At 40.8% G+C, this 15,752-nt stretch overlaps 1 protein-coding gene across 1 annotated transcript in view; it reads right to left on the bottom strand.

Annotated features, from left to right (window-relative positions):
* The window catches only part of ptpa (protein phosphatase 2 phosphatase activator), a 40,392-nt gene extending 25,751 nt beyond the window's left edge, over window positions 1-14,641 (bottom strand). Inside the window, exons 1-8 of the mRNA XM_083929238.1 lie at window positions 14,606-14,641; window positions 12,905-13,014; window positions 12,046-12,132; window positions 10,360-10,485; window positions 8,604-8,721; window positions 5,664-5,763; window positions 3,711-3,835; window positions 553-653 (exon numbers count right to left, since the gene is read on the bottom strand). Of these exons, the coding sequence (XP_083785364.1) occupies window positions 553-653; window positions 3,711-3,835; window positions 5,664-5,763; window positions 8,604-8,721; window positions 10,360-10,485; window positions 12,046-12,132; window positions 12,905-13,014; window positions 14,606-14,630 (792 nt within the window). The 5' untranslated portion in view covers window positions 14,631-14,641. The remainder of the gene's footprint in view (window positions 1-552; window positions 654-3,710; window positions 3,836-5,663; window positions 5,764-8,603; window positions 8,722-10,359; window positions 10,486-12,045; window positions 12,133-12,904; window positions 13,015-14,605) is intronic.
* Window positions 14,642-15,752: the final 1,111 nt, after the last annotated feature.

A 15,752-nucleotide genomic window follows, 5' to 3' on the forward strand; every position in this document is an offset into this window, starting at 1 on the left:
TTTAAGGTGGCCAGTATGATTCACAACCTCAACTTATGTACAAGTAACATGAAAGAAAACACTCCAGCGGAAACCCTGGTATGATCATGCTATAAAGTTGTTATGGATAACTTTATTTGGAGTTGTGTTTGCGTCTATTGATGAACAAAAGCACAATATTCACTCTTCTATTTGTTTCGTTTCAGTTTGTACCGAAAAAAAAATATCATCTCTTTAGCTGCTAAATGATCCACTTTGTTCCCCAGCTAGTTTGCTAACCTTTGTTTTTGCAGTTTAAGTGCTGGGCAGGTGGAAAACCAATGGCCAAATCAATGATGTTAAATGTGCTTAACACTCCAAACTGCGGCAAAATTGAGACAATGCTCTGTAGATTTGTAACTATGAGCAACACCGTTTACATTACACAGTAAATATAAAAACAGTGATCAGAGCGGCTTTTGAGGAATCAATGATCAGGTGTTTTTAGAATACAATGCAGAGATCACATCAAGTGTGAGCAAAAATAAGTGACGGAAACCTTTGTGATGATTTGTCTGCGTTTCACTTTCCCACCTCATTAATGAACTTGATGCACTCCAGAAACATGTAGTCTTGGTGATGCTCGTTCACCACCCTCTCATCGATGAAGTGCCGGGGCTCCAGGGTTGGGTGATCTGAGGGGAGAATGGGCTGTAAGTGTTCGTGTTCACCAGCAGGTGTCACCGTTTACCTTCCCGTTACCTGAGATCACTGTGGAGCACCTTTTGCCTCCACACAGGATGAGCGGAACTACAGCAATGCCCTTTAAGTAGCACAGTAGAGTGCTCCCGCACCTTTTCTTGTCTTTTGGACGTGTGACAGCAGGAACAGCACCGGTTACTGGGAAACTTTTGCTAAATGTCTTCTGGGTTTCTGAAATTCTAAAGATCCTTTTAGTATTGTTTTAGGTTCCCTTAGTGTTGTTTTAGGTTCCCTAAACTGTCAGCCTTTATTTTAGATTTTATCCCAAATTCAAATGGTTGTTGTTTTACAGCCTACCTCATATCTACCTCCACTGCAGAGCCTCACATCAATCCATATAAAGCACTCATGTGGGCGCTCAGACAGGGACCTCTAAACGGAGCTTCACACCTCGCCTGTTTCAGGGTTCCTCCGCAGTATGGAAAAGGATGGGATTTAATTGGAGTCATTTCCAGGTCTGGATAAGTTTGCAAAAGGGGAAAAGAGTTTGGAAAAATGTTTGTGTTTTTTCCAGACTATTATCTCACTTTATAAAATCAAATATATTAATATCTACAAATTAAAACACATTTACTAACGCGACACTGCCGACCTGTAGATGATATGAAACTGATCAAGCTGCTGTAGAATAGTGTCAGGTTACCATGGTTACCGTTCACCATGCGACTGCGATTCTCATTTATTGATTTTTTTTTCCATACGGGTCATTATTTTATTGATTTACAGTATGTTTACTCCAATGAAGCACAGACTTGTTTTCTTCTGTAGTTCCTGGTTAATTGTCCGTCTCTACTGTTACTGTACTTAGGGGTTACAGGTTCACAGTTATTCATTTAGCATTTAGCTGTGCATTGAACATGTCTCCGTATGGAGTTCAACCACTGATACAAGCTCCAATACGTGTGTAAAAATGTCTTTTAATTATTACTTGGCAACATAATGGCATACATAGTCCAAATGTAACATGCGTGTTAAAAGTTGGATTCAGAATCAGAATCAGAAATACTCCCCAGGGGGAAGTTGTTTAAAACCATTTATTTATTTAGTGACTGAAAAATCCTCGAGAAGTCTGGAAACTTGAGTCAGGAAAAGTCTGGAAAATGTGGAGGAGCCCTGCTGTTTGGAGTTCAAATAAACTCAGTCATTTAGGCTGGTGTGTGTCAATCGACTGGGATGATGATGATGATATATGCGATCAATTCAAAAAGCTAAACCACTATTAAATCCATCTGCTGACTGTGAACTACTGAGGAGGCCATCTCCTGATCTGTACGCTGTGGGTAAAGTATAGCCAGTATTTATGCAAGCTCGTTTGGTAACCATGGGAACACATTTGTACATCGCCACGAGTGCAGTGATTTTCCCTGATCAATCAGAAAGTGAGTTAAACCAGAGGTGCGTTGAGAATTGGTCTACTGCGTCTTCATCAGCAGGTTCCTAACAAACCTGAATATTCTTGTAAAACATCCCTTCTGTCCGTCACTCCTGACATGACACACGAGGTCCAGCTGCTGTCTGGGCTACCAATGCTCAAAAATGAAATACCACACCATTTCTTTTTCTGTCCCGCTTAAAAAAATCATTTCAGCACTCAGTTATAGTATGCATCATTGGCATTTTTAACATGAAAATAAAAAATGGTTAACCCGACATATACAGAGTTAACACAGTATTTATAGAGAATACTCAGAATCGCAGCCTTAAAGCAAATAACTAGAAATTCTTGGGTCCAGAAGCCTTAACGGTAGGGGAATTCTCAACTTAGGAGCATAACGAATAAAAAATCGACGTAGAGAGTCAGAGAAGTAGAGACGGCTTCAATGGAGGAGAAATGAGGCCAAGATCTAATCTATGAAATCCCCAAAGCTCACCCGTCAAGCTGTAAAATGTTTGTGACCAAGTCGAGCTGAAACCAGGCCCCACCCACCAGACAGACAAACTCTCTACTTCTACAGCTTAACAGGAACTAAAATATGTTACTGGAAACACTTCATGTGAGAAATACGCTATACGGTAAGTGAGTCTTAATTCAAATTTGATCAGCGCTGCCTAGTTTCACAGTTTGATCACAGCAATTTGACAGTTCAGAGCAGTCACTAGATGTTTTTACTCCGGACAGTAAGACGGTAAGTTAGCTGCCTTTTTTGTAGCCTGGTCAGTGAATTCAGACAGACTGAGGTATGTCACCGGCCTGATTTAGGACCTTATGTGACTGCTTGGACCCTACATATCTTTGCTCGATCTCAATGTAAATAGAGTTGATGCAGCTTGGCAACACAGGCGTGACTTGGGCGGAGGTGCCGATGATGTGTTTTAAAATCAGGAAACAGCTGATCACGGATACGAGAGACAGCAAAATATCGATCGTCGTAATGAAAAAACTGGAAAGCCTGTGAAATCTGTGAGATACTGACCATGACGGCAGAGAAAGTCGTGGATGATCAGATCACAGAGCAAACTTCTTTCTGCAGTTTTTGGCACTTCCTTATTGGATCAACCAGGAAGTCTCTGTGGTTGGTGCTTGGTGTGGACACATGCTGCTTAAACCACCTCTGAATGTTTCTGACACCTGATCTCAATGCGTCCTGGGAGTGTTTTCACCTGTATTTAGAGCTGTCCACTCGATAGGATCACTCAGGACACATGTTAGTGCCGGGTGGAAACGGGGTGCTCTACTTACTCCTGTGTGGTAATATAGTATTACCATGCAAATTCCCACTTTAGGCTGCTTTCACACATACATATGGCCCAAACTTCCTAGTAGTTATTCACAGCCACTCACACTTTTATCCCCGATTCTAACACTGTTACATCAACATTACATGACCCCACCTGACTCACTCTATATCAGGGGTGGGCAATTCCGGTCCTAGAGAGCCACTGTCCTGTTTTAGGTTTTTCCCTACCCTGCCCTATCTGCATCTCCCTCAGACACAGACAGGCCTGCTGTCAATAGTTTTGTTACCGAACAGTTGTAGTGAGGCTCTTACCTACAAACTGGGAGCTTCCCCAAATGAAGGGCAGAAACTGAAAGTCATCCAGTCCCCACACACCTTGGCTCCCAGCTGGCTCCATTCTGTAGGTCATCTGCAGCTTCCGCATCACCTCGAGATACCTGCAGACCAATCGGTACACACACGCAGCAGCAGCATGTTTAAGAGGAGCTGAGAGTTCATAAATGACCAGACAAGCTGATACAGTGAAATAAATACCTGACACATCAAAGTGTGTCTTACATGAATGCAAATAACTGCCGTGAAACAGTCTTGCTCACTGATCTACAACACTGCCTACAATGGCTCAATGCAATCAATATTATCAGTAAATGTAGTTAGCTACTAAAGCTAATCCAGAGGGGTCATTTCTGCGTTTACTCTTTGGAGTATACTTCATTTTGACCATTTTTCACTGTGTGAGAACACTGCATAGTCCAAACTAAGGTTGATACCAGAACTGTAAAAACAATACTCCACACCACAGCAAAACAAAAACAAGTAATTGCCACACAAAATACGGTTATATTATTATTTTTTTATTAACCAGCGTTGATAGACACAATGTCATACCAACACATTTGTAATGATGAGATTGACTTAAAATCTGATTGTTTGTTAGTTTTAAATAGCTTTGGCACTTTCAAACTCAAATGCAGAGTTCACGGAGGTCGTATTGTTTGAAACGTGGAAATATCAAAGTATTGATACTTTTCACAACCTTACTCAAAACCTGAGGAGTATTAGGATGTTGTATGGATCTAAGACATGGATGTCATCTAGTGCATATCTATAACTGATGTGGTGAGTGCACATTTAGCAAAGCCACAATAAACCCAGGTAACACACAGATCCTGTGTATAGGAACCAGGCAAAGGCTGGGTCCAAAACCACTCTCATTCTATACTGCTGAAATAAACTAAATTACAGTCCCTAATGAATCATCACTCTTTTGTACCATCGCTGTTGCACAACAACTATTTCTTCAAAAAACGACACATTGCAGTATTATGCAGATACATGTCAGGGACAACTTTTTTGTTTCATTGTTAGGAGTTTGAGGACACTATTCAGTGGACACATATAGGGCTGGGTGGTATATATACTGTGTGTATATTGTATATTTATATATATATCAAGATATAGCAAAATATAGCATGTTCTCTGGTAATTCAATTAACAAATACTCATATCATTAATATAGTATTTTCTTATTGTATTAACCTTAAAATGAACATAAAATGAACGCGCATTGAATCAGAACATAAAGCATACTGTCAATCCTGCCATAATGCAGTTCAGTCACTTGTTTGTTAATATTGCGATAGAAACAATACACAACTATATCTAAGTGGTAGACATTTCTGTATCATTTTGACCAAATATCTCATCATGTCACCCTGCCCTAGATAAATCCCACACTGAGAATTCAGACACATGGCGGAGGAAAGCAAAGGTAACGATATAGCGAAGAGGAAACATTCTGGACACAGACATAGCTCAGTGAGGTTGGAATGAATAAAAAAAAGACACAGTGATAAACCAAAGTTTTGGACAAAACCTGATGAAAAGTCAGAAGATCAAATTCATTAGGATTTATCCAGGACAAAATCTAATGACCAGCGGGTCTGATGTGGGTTGTTTGGAGGGATAGCGGGATTCATTTTTTTTTTTTTCTTGTCCGTTTTTTTCACCTTAAAGCACTCACACTGTACAAATATTGTACTTTCCGTGTGTACTTGTCTGCAGAATTCAATAATTTTTCTTTGGGACAAAACAAAAAATAATCTAATGACCATCCAGTTGAGATATTTCAGTCTGGACCAAAGTGATGGACTCGGACTGACTGAACCAGGCCTATAGCCACATCACCAGTACGGCTTAAAAACCCATCACATTATCGGTACAATAGGGCTTAACATGGAGCAGACCACAGGAGAAACAGCTCACCTGTTAAAAACCTTAAAAACAATGGCCAGCTGATCATCTACCCTGAGAGCTCCAACCTTACAGAGGCAGCAGAGGAACGCAGCAAACGCAGCTTCGTGACCTGAGGGGGAGAGAGAGAGAGACACACACACACACACACACACACACACACACACACACACACACACACACACACACACACACACACACACACACACACACACACACACACACACACACACACACACACACACACACACACACACACACACACACACACACACACACACACACACACACACACACACACACACACACACACACACACACACACACACACACACGACCTTACAACATGAACAGGATCTGTGTGCAGTCCATGTGTGCTTCTCTTGAATCAAGAAGAAGAATTAAGAAGGAGAATTACTTTATTTTTATCCCACACGGGGAAATTCAATTTTCACTCTTATTATCATACATGTTACACACACAGGCCCGAAATACACACATGCACAACCAGGACCTATACATGCAATTGAGGAGAGATGCAATCCATCTTTGATTGACGGACTCTTGGCAATGAGTGGCACTGTATGGCTCCATGTGTTATTACAGCCTAGTGTTCGATGTATTTACAGGACTTTGACAATGTTACTAAAAAAGTAGTCTTTTAAGCTCAACTGAAAGTCCTTTTCCTGATCTGCAGCATTTGTACACTTTTTCAAAGGTCAAATTCAAGCACTTTTCAAGCTCCATTTTTGAGCTTTTCTGGCACCTTACAGCTGTGGTGAAATAATATATTCTACGAATACATACAAACTGAAAATCATTATTTCACTTTTTCATTTCAGGCTCTGACTTATTTTATTTATACTCTACAGCTATGTGTTGTGAAAGAAACGCAGATACAATTTCAACCATTTTCAAGCACTTAATCCAAAATCCATGCACATTTCAAACCTTGAAAAAACAACATTTAAAATTCAAGCATTTTCGAGGATTTCAAGAACCACTGCATCTGCTTTTTCTTACAGCTTCACCTTTGAAGGACGAAATGTACTGCCTTTGTAAAGCTCTGAATCAAGCCTTCTTTTTACACTATAATGGAGTTACCATAGCAGCCCCTGGTGGCCAAACATACGTATATAATGTCTGTATATTTATAGTCTGACACTTGGCATCCATGTGCAGAAAGCGCTACACTTCTGAAATATAACAAATGCCACAGCAGCTATGTAATCATCCCTCAGCGTGACATGACAGATCCCCCCGGGGTTATGGACAGAGGAGCAGGACAGAGGCCCGCAAAAACGGCAAGGTTTGGTTAAGGCATGAGAAATGGACACATTTAGATGTAAATCAAGAAGTGGTTTAAATGTTTAGATTTAGTTCTGTTGTTAAGTTTTAACAGTTTGTCTATAGAGGTAATCTGGCCTTGCAGATTTGGCAGCATTGGAAGGTCTTTTAAGAACCCAACAGCAACGCCTCTCCAGAAAGTGTCCTTGTTACTGCAGAGAATCCCTCTGAACGCAGCGTCACAAACTCAGCTCCATTCACCTCAATTAGGATGGAGGTAATCTCTGTGAGACAGATTCTGCATATCTGTAGGCAACGGGACATTTGGGTGGTGGAAGCGTCTGGTGTCCGTTTGTATTCACCACTCACTTCTGCAGGTAACCGAGTGAGCAAAAGAGTTGGAACGCATCGGCGGGCATGCAATAATGGAACCCATTGGCTATTGTCTGACAACGATTTAGCTTTTCATTATTATTTATCTGCATCTATATGCAGATTTCTGTTTATAGAGACACCGTCAATCAACTTCAACTGCCTTCTCACATTTCGAGTAAATAATCGAGCCGTAAACACTGACAGAGAGAGGAAGTCTTGGCCTTGATATCCGCTGGCTTCACTAGAAAACCTGAAATATAAGCTGTTGCCTCCAGAGGCTAAATGACTGATAGACGTTTGGTTTGGAGGCAGAAATCTCAAAACCTGAACAATGAAAATCAAAGTTGCATGAATAGGTAGGACTTGGGCTGAGTGCGAACTGATTCTAACATTAAAGAGGGCGGGGCGGTGTAAAGGTAAGGTGTGGTTTAAATGTTAGGGTAACATTGTGGGCAGGACTATGAATGGTATAGGAACGCTGTCAATTAATTTATTGCACTTTTCTAATGTAACACAGCTAAGAACTGCTAATTTGCTTTGCTTATATTGAAGAACATACTGTACTTTTAAAGTATTGTTTAGGGCACTTTAGCCTCTTTTAGGGCGCACTCACAGTGTCCATCCGTACCGTGCACAAACAGGTTTTACGGGTAAAGTCTAGTTCATTTGACCAGTGTGAGTGCAACAGCACTATGCCTAGCTGTGGCACCCTTGCCGTCCACGGCCCGTTTGGGAGAGGTGGGCTTTTGTAAAGCACGTTTGCACATGTACGAGCACGAGCGTGCGCGAGCATGAGGCCTACAGCGGTTCTGAAGTCATTTCCTGTGCGCCTGTTGGGACGTAGAAAATAGAAGGAGGGACCATGCGCGGACATTTAAAACAATGGCGGCAAAAGGTTCACGTTGGTGTGATGTGGAGGTGGAGTGTTTACTGCAGATTTGGTCGATAAAAATATTCAAAAACAGTCAACAAGACGCACAAAAACTCTGAGGTCTATGGAAAGATTTGTAAACAAAGCGACACATCGCCATGACGTCATCAATGCGTGTGACGTGTTACGGCGTGATGATGTATAGGCAGCAAGAAGCATTCGCGAGGCCCAGGTAGTGTGAGTAGAAACGGGCCTGGAGGGGGGGACAAGGACCCTAAAGCACGGGGCACGGGACGTGCAGACAGTCTGAGTGCCCCCCTAGTCCTCGATGTTCTCTGTTATTGTCAATTTATAGCGCTGTGCTTTGCATCGAATTATAGTATTGGACAGAAATAAGCACAGACACACAGCACACTCACCTGTTCCATAGTCTATCCTGGTGGCGTTCCCGACGGACTCTTTCAGATAGACAGCTATCTCTGGAGCTGCAGCACATCTGCCAGCTGGGAGCACTGCTGACACCAAGGCCTCAGCTTCCTGCACACACACACAAACACATCACCTGTTGACTGCAAGGCATCTACAGTACATAGCACATGTGGTCGTTTGCATAGATGTGTGAGTGTCAAATTAAACTTGGGGAACCTTTTTTTCGATTGTGTGGAATAAGATGAGGGTTACAAAGGGTCGGACATTTCCAGAAAATCTCCGGACATTTTGTGGGTTGTAAGAGGTATTTATCCATAGTCAGGGTATTATCTACAGGAGATGACGGTTAGTATGCTGCTAGTTTAGAGAAGCAGACAGGAGTACAGACACAGAAGCTGCTGTATGCGGGGGAGCATCCATCTATTATCTATAAACCCTGATCCCAGTCAGGGTTGTGGGGGCTGCAGCCGAGCCCAGCCGACATTGGGCAAACGTTTTATTTTCACAGCTTTACCTTGCTGTCACATAGCCCTTTCCTTTGGCAATTGTGACCAGACGTTCCACAGTTAATGGAATAGACAAATATGAGTGGTTCTAACAGCAACAATGAGAGTCTACTATTGTGGAGACAGGAGGATCCTGTATGAGCTGAGTACACAGAAGAAAAACTCCTGGTTACTTTGTAAGATGGAAGCTGCTCTAAGGTGAAACCCTGAGACAGCAGGTTGTCCAGATGAAGGCCAAAGGGATGACCCTCTCAGCCATCAGAGAGAGGTTGGGCGTTCACAGTCTGTGGTTTCAAGAAGATTGAAACTTTACAAGGACACAGATTAATTTAAGTCCCTCAAAAAGGCCGGTCGTCCACGTAAAACAAGTGCACCAGAGGACAGGATTATGAGAAGACTCTCAATGGGGAATTGGTTCAACTCTGCAGCTGGACTTGGTCTCCAGTTCAGTGCTGAACAGGACAAGGATCTGTCTCTGCACACAGTGTCTCACTGTTTAAGACTTTTTGGACTGAAACCCACTCTGCAAAGCTTGCTTCAAAGCTGTGGCCTCTACACTTCCTGTTCATTTTTGAATCCTACAGCCGAAAATATTGTTGAAATCTTCTCTTCTGACACAATCAACACTGTTCTCCAAGTTTGTTCACTCTTTTTTTTAACTAAATAAAGATTTTTGTTGAAGTATGTTGGTTATTAAAAACACATGCTAATACAGCAGTGGTATAGACACAGAGGATATTCTATCAAATTATGAACGATAAAAAGTAACAGTCTTTCAGAATAAAACAAGAATAAAACTTTGTTCTCTAATTTTGATCTCCACTGTATTTATGTATGTGTGTATGTATGTATGTATGTATGTATGTATGTATGTGTGTATGTGTGTATGTATGTATGTGTGTGTGGAAGTACTTTGCATACGACCGGATAAACAAGACTTGGATTATACTACACAAGTTGTGTAACCCCTATTTCTTCAAAGCATCATGACGTCTCTGTTCACTCTTCATGAATTCAAGGAAACACTCTGTGAGTAACTGCTGTACAAGTGATCATTTTGGTGGTGAAGTAAGGATGAGTATTCCTTTAAACATTCTACATTTTGGAAAATGTAGAACACCGGACACTGGAATATCAATTAAATGGTACTCTGTCTGAGCTCTTGAAGTGTGTGTGTGTGTGTGTGTGTGTGTGTGTGTGTGTGTGTGTGTGTGTGTGTGTGTGTGTGTATAACACTTACCTGGTCTAGTTTGGCAAACCAAGTTCTGTACGCCTTGTTACCAAAGCGAGATGGCTGGTCTACAGGAGGGGTCTCATTTATCCATCGGTCCAAAGTCTCCAAAAGATCAAGTAACTTCTCCACTGTCTGTCACACAAGACAACAGTGAATGTAGCAACACCGTAAGTGACATTTATCATCATCACAGATAGATTTTAAGAGTACAACAGCAACAAGAAAGTGTTCTTCTTTGAAGCACTATCACATTCAGATGTTGAAGCATGAGGCCTTTGACCCTTTGAATATACAGGATCTCTGCAGGTTTCAACAAGTGAAATTTAATACTTTTTTAAGACCTTTTTAAGACCATCACAAAATAAATTTAAGACCCTTATCACATCCATACTGGCAAAAAATGATGAAGCATATGGAGGAAAATCGGAGTCACAGTCATCATTTTACACTATAAAATCATTTTTGCACTATAAAATGGTTAAAGCTGCAGTTAGCACGTCTGAAACTCCTCAGCTGCCTCCCATGGAGTGCTCGTCAGTGCGTGTGCACCAGATTCCTGTGAATGCTCCCTCGTCTGTTCTCATCAATAAACAGCATGGAGTACACGCTACATGGAGGTAGGCTGGCTAACTTACTCATAGATAGCAACTGCTAACATCATTTAGAGTATGCCTAGCTTGAGTTGTGTGCCTGTGATATTGTAACATGCATGAGGGGGGGGGGGGGGGGGGGGTCCGTTGCGTGTGCGTGAACTGTGACTGAGAGTCAGCTCTGTGCTGAGTGGACAGGATGATACGGGCACTGTAGATTTTTGAAAAACAACAACAAGCTCTAGCTGCACGTAGAGGCGTGAATTTTCTAAAACTGGATGATTTCTGTTGTTTTGTCGGAGCAGAGTGTCGGCTTCAGTGAATATGATCAAACAAATGTTGCTGACTGCGACTTTAATGTAACTTAAACAAGCTAGAATCACTCAAATAAACCAGGAAAAAACTCATCCTGAAGTAGTTTTGTGTTTCTCTGCCTTCCCATGTGACTGTAGCAGGGACATAACGATACATTGAACTCACGATACGATTTTCAATTAAAAAGCATTTTTAACAGCATGAGATTAAAGACAAATAATGAGTAAAAAAAAAGATCCCTTTTATAAAAATATACAAAATATATCATCTCATATCTTCTCTATTTCGAGTTAAAGAATAGTTTTTTTTCTGAGGTATGAACTGCCAAACACTGCATATTTCCTTTTCTTTCTAAAAGTGAAACTGGACATAAACATATATATATAAATAACAAAAAAATAATTGATTTAAAAAACAAACAAACTAAGGCTGTTTGTGATCCTGAATGTGTTTACATGGACATGAATGTTGAGGCTTTTTGAGGCTTATCCCGGTTATGATCATATTAGGGATATGGTGTTTGCATGAGCACACAGTAATCAGGTTATTCATATTCCCCGTACATAAATACCATTCTGTTTGTGGAGGAGTTGTGTTTGCAGCCACAAACCAGCGTCAGGAAATATGAAACACTACACCGTACATTTACTAACACTTCACAGCATTTCTGCTAATTTATTCTCTGGGCATCATGCGAGTATTGTTTTCTATCCTATAATAATCCTCATGAATGTGGGAGGCTGGCAGCACGTGCTTTTGGAAGCCACTGAAATGAAAGACAACATACCTCTGACACTTTATATTCACACGTGAGCTTCTTTCCCTTCACACCTTCGTTCAGCGTCAGAACGAAGCCCATGTAGTCGGCATAGGCCTGCAAGAGGAAAGCGTGGGAAAAACAGGAGTGCATTCAGACATGAGGTCAGATGAACGGCTTCAAAAACTAAAATCTATGTTATATTAACAGGAATATAGTCCACTGTGATGGACTACATCAGACAAAACTCACTTTAAGTGCACTTAAATAACTTAATAACAACAATCATTTTACAACGTTTTAATTGACTTGGAATCAATCTAAAAAAAAACATAAAGCACATCAAACACTCTATCCGGCCGTTAAGACGTGACGTAACGCCCTTCAAAATATGATTTCCGGGTCCAAGCCTTGTATTTCTACAATGCAGCAGTGCAGTGTCCCCGTTGTTTTTGTTATTTTACCTCTTTCTTATCGATTAAAAGACGTCTAACTGATGAAAGAGGTGATCGTTATTGTTCACATGTTCGGCCGTTGTTTTCTGTTTTGTTTCAACTGAGGGTTTGGACCCGGAAATCGTATTTTGAAAGAGTGTCACGTCAGACAGCCGGATACAACTGCTGAAACCGAACTACAGGTGTGGTCAAAGCCAATAACCACTGACGATAATCATTTTCGCTGTAAAGAGATGAATTTAATGCCAAATTCCCTTTTAATGGGCAAGGAACCAGTGTGTATCGAAGGGTGTTTTTAGAAAGCTGTCTCAGCATCACACGGAGTAAGGCCCACGTTTTAGTTCTAAACTTCGGTGTGGTGTGGTACTTGTGGAAAGTCAGACAAAGACACAACATATTCAGTCATGTTCACACTCCCTCAGGCAGCAACTTACTTGAGATCGCTTCCACTTGCCCATGTCAGGCACCATGCTGATTTCTTTCTTGGGTACCATGAAGGTGATGCTGTCTGTGACTTCAGCTGCTTCATCCTCAGGAGTGGATCCTAAATAGTTTTCAGAAGAGACAGATCATTTCAGAGATACCCTTTCATTTGAGGAGGGTGTGGACACTGTAGAGGAGTATACATATCTGGGGGTGTACTTCAATAATAAATTAAACTGGACTAGAAACGCAGAGGCTGTCTACAAAAAGGGCCAGAGTCGACTCTTCTTCCTGAGGAGGCTGAGGTCCTTTAACATCTGCCGGACGATGCTGAGGATGTTTTATGAGTCTGTTTCCAGTGTGATCTTCTTCACTGTCACATGCTGGGGCAGTGGGCTGAAGGTCGCAGACACCAATAGACTGAACAAACTGATCAGGAGGGCCGCTGATGTCGTGGGGGAGGAGCTGGACACTCTGATGACCGTGGCAGAGAGGAGGATGCAGTCCAGGCTCCGGTCTATCCTGGACAGTGTCTCCCACCCTCTCTACGACACACTGGCCCAGCAGAGGAGCACCTTCAGCAGAAGACTCCTCGCACCCAGATGCTCCACAGAGCCACAGCAAATCTTTTCTTCCTGTGGTCATCAAACTATACAATGCATCCATAGGACAATCTGTCACCCCCTCTCTTTGATATGGACTCAACCATAAACAATCTGTTCTTTGCACATTAGTCTGGTATTTTTGATGTTTTATATATTCACTACTGTATTCATCCATTTCTGTAAATGTCAAACATATAGTTAAATATATTTATATTCTGTTTCTTTAATATGTGTTGGCTGTATAATATGTGTTTGTAAATCCGGAGTTTTGTAACAAAATGACTTCCCCCATGGGATTATTAAAGTATTTCTGATTCTGATCATTTAGAACATGTGAATTCAGTATCCACTTGATCTGAGATTGTATATCTACTAACTAGTCCATAGATTTTTTATTTTTTTTACAGAAAGCCTCTATTACAAACTGGAGTTTTAAAGACATGGATGTTTAGCAGGCAGAACTGGTTTAATGAAAGGACGCTATTGAGTTGCACTGTGGGAAATGTAGGATCCAGTGATTTTTGACCTTTCTCACATTCGGGACTGAAGACAGGCCATCGTGTTGCTTCATTTAGACATTGAATGATTCACTCTGTCTCTTGTGACGGCTGGAGTAGACCTTTCGACAGAGCACTGTATCAAGCGCGGGGTCATTTAACCCTTAAACCTTTAAATACATGCTGCCCTGGTGATGCTCTTCAGAAGTGAGTAAACACCAGTGAGGCTTCACCATGGACACACTCAAAGAAGGGCTACACTGCAAACTGTCTCCTCCACATCCACGGTGCTAGCTAACACCTGCTGTAGAGCGAGAAACTGAGATTTGTTTTAACAACAACTGCTAACAAGACATACATACATAGCACGGCTTCAAGTTTTTTTTACACAAATAGGCTACACAACAAGCCGAAATGAAGTTATTGAACATGTAACGTTATGGAAGGCTCTGCCTGAGGACAGAGGCGGTGTGCCTCCTGGGCTAATCTCGCAAACGGTAAGTCAGACCGGTGAATGTCCCGTGTGGCAGTGCACTGTGTAGCTGCTAAAGTTGTTAGCGTTAAACACGAGAGAGCTAAGGCTGAGCAGAAGTACGGAGCGGGGCTTTACCTGGCTGCTGCTCTGTTTCCGCCATGTTAAGGCTAACAGTGCTCTTCGTCGGTGTCGGGCAGATTTAACCCAACCAAAGCTCTCTACCGCCCCCCCCCCCCCCGGTCCAAAGGGGAACGGCGCCTCAGGGTCTGTAGGATAAAGGACTTAAACGGCCAACACGGAATATATAAAAACATATTTATATAAGTAAATGCTTACATAAATGAATAAATAAATAATGGTATCATTCAGTGCTTAATAAATATATAATAAAATACTTCATTAAATAAATACATGAATATTATGTAATTTAATTTCATTCGATTATCACCATAAATACAACATTACATATACATGTTAAATGTATTTGTATATTATATTTGTATTTTTTCCTTACTAGTTATATCTGTTTATTCATTTGTATTTAGTTATAATTATATAATAATAATAATACTAATATTGTATTTACTTATGAATGTATGCATACAGTTTATATATAGCTGTATCTATGTATTTATTTACACTTTTATTTTCCATAGTGCCTCTTGCTGCAGCGAAATAAATAAATATGTTTCATGCATCAAAAGTCAGTGGAAACGCAGCTGGTGGTTGAACTTGAATCTAATGATCCTTAATAAATTGACTCTTTATGCATAAAGTTGACATATTTCGCTGCAGGAAGTTACATTATGGATAAATGAAAGGGTACATAAAATAGCAAATACAATTACAAATAGATAATCAAACATGTGATTAAATGAATAAGTAAATGAACTAGTGCATATGTTATAGATAAACAAATGTGTCAATGTGTAAATATACAGATGAATAAATAAATGAATATATAAATACATTTAATAATATAATTCGTGATGCATTTATATATTTAGTTCCGTCCCATAAACCATCCACACTCATGCAGTGGCCTACTCAAAATAACCTATTTTCACTTTCTACCACTTTCTTTCTGTGGATACATTATTCCATAAGAAATAAGTCCCGTGTATAATTATTATAATAATTATTATTATCAGCAGAACTGTACTGGAAGTGTCAAATGTAAACATGCCGTCCCATTGACTTCCTCGTTCAGAATGACACATGTTTTTAATGAAACATATCATAGCGTTGATTCTCCCGATGTTTCCAATATTCATTGATCTAT

The sequence above is a fragment of the Echiichthys vipera genome (assembly GCF_963691815.1).
Source record: "Echiichthys vipera genome assembly, chromosome: 16".
Taxonomy (NCBI): Eukaryota; Metazoa; Chordata; class Actinopteri; order Perciformes; family Trachinidae; genus Echiichthys; species Echiichthys vipera.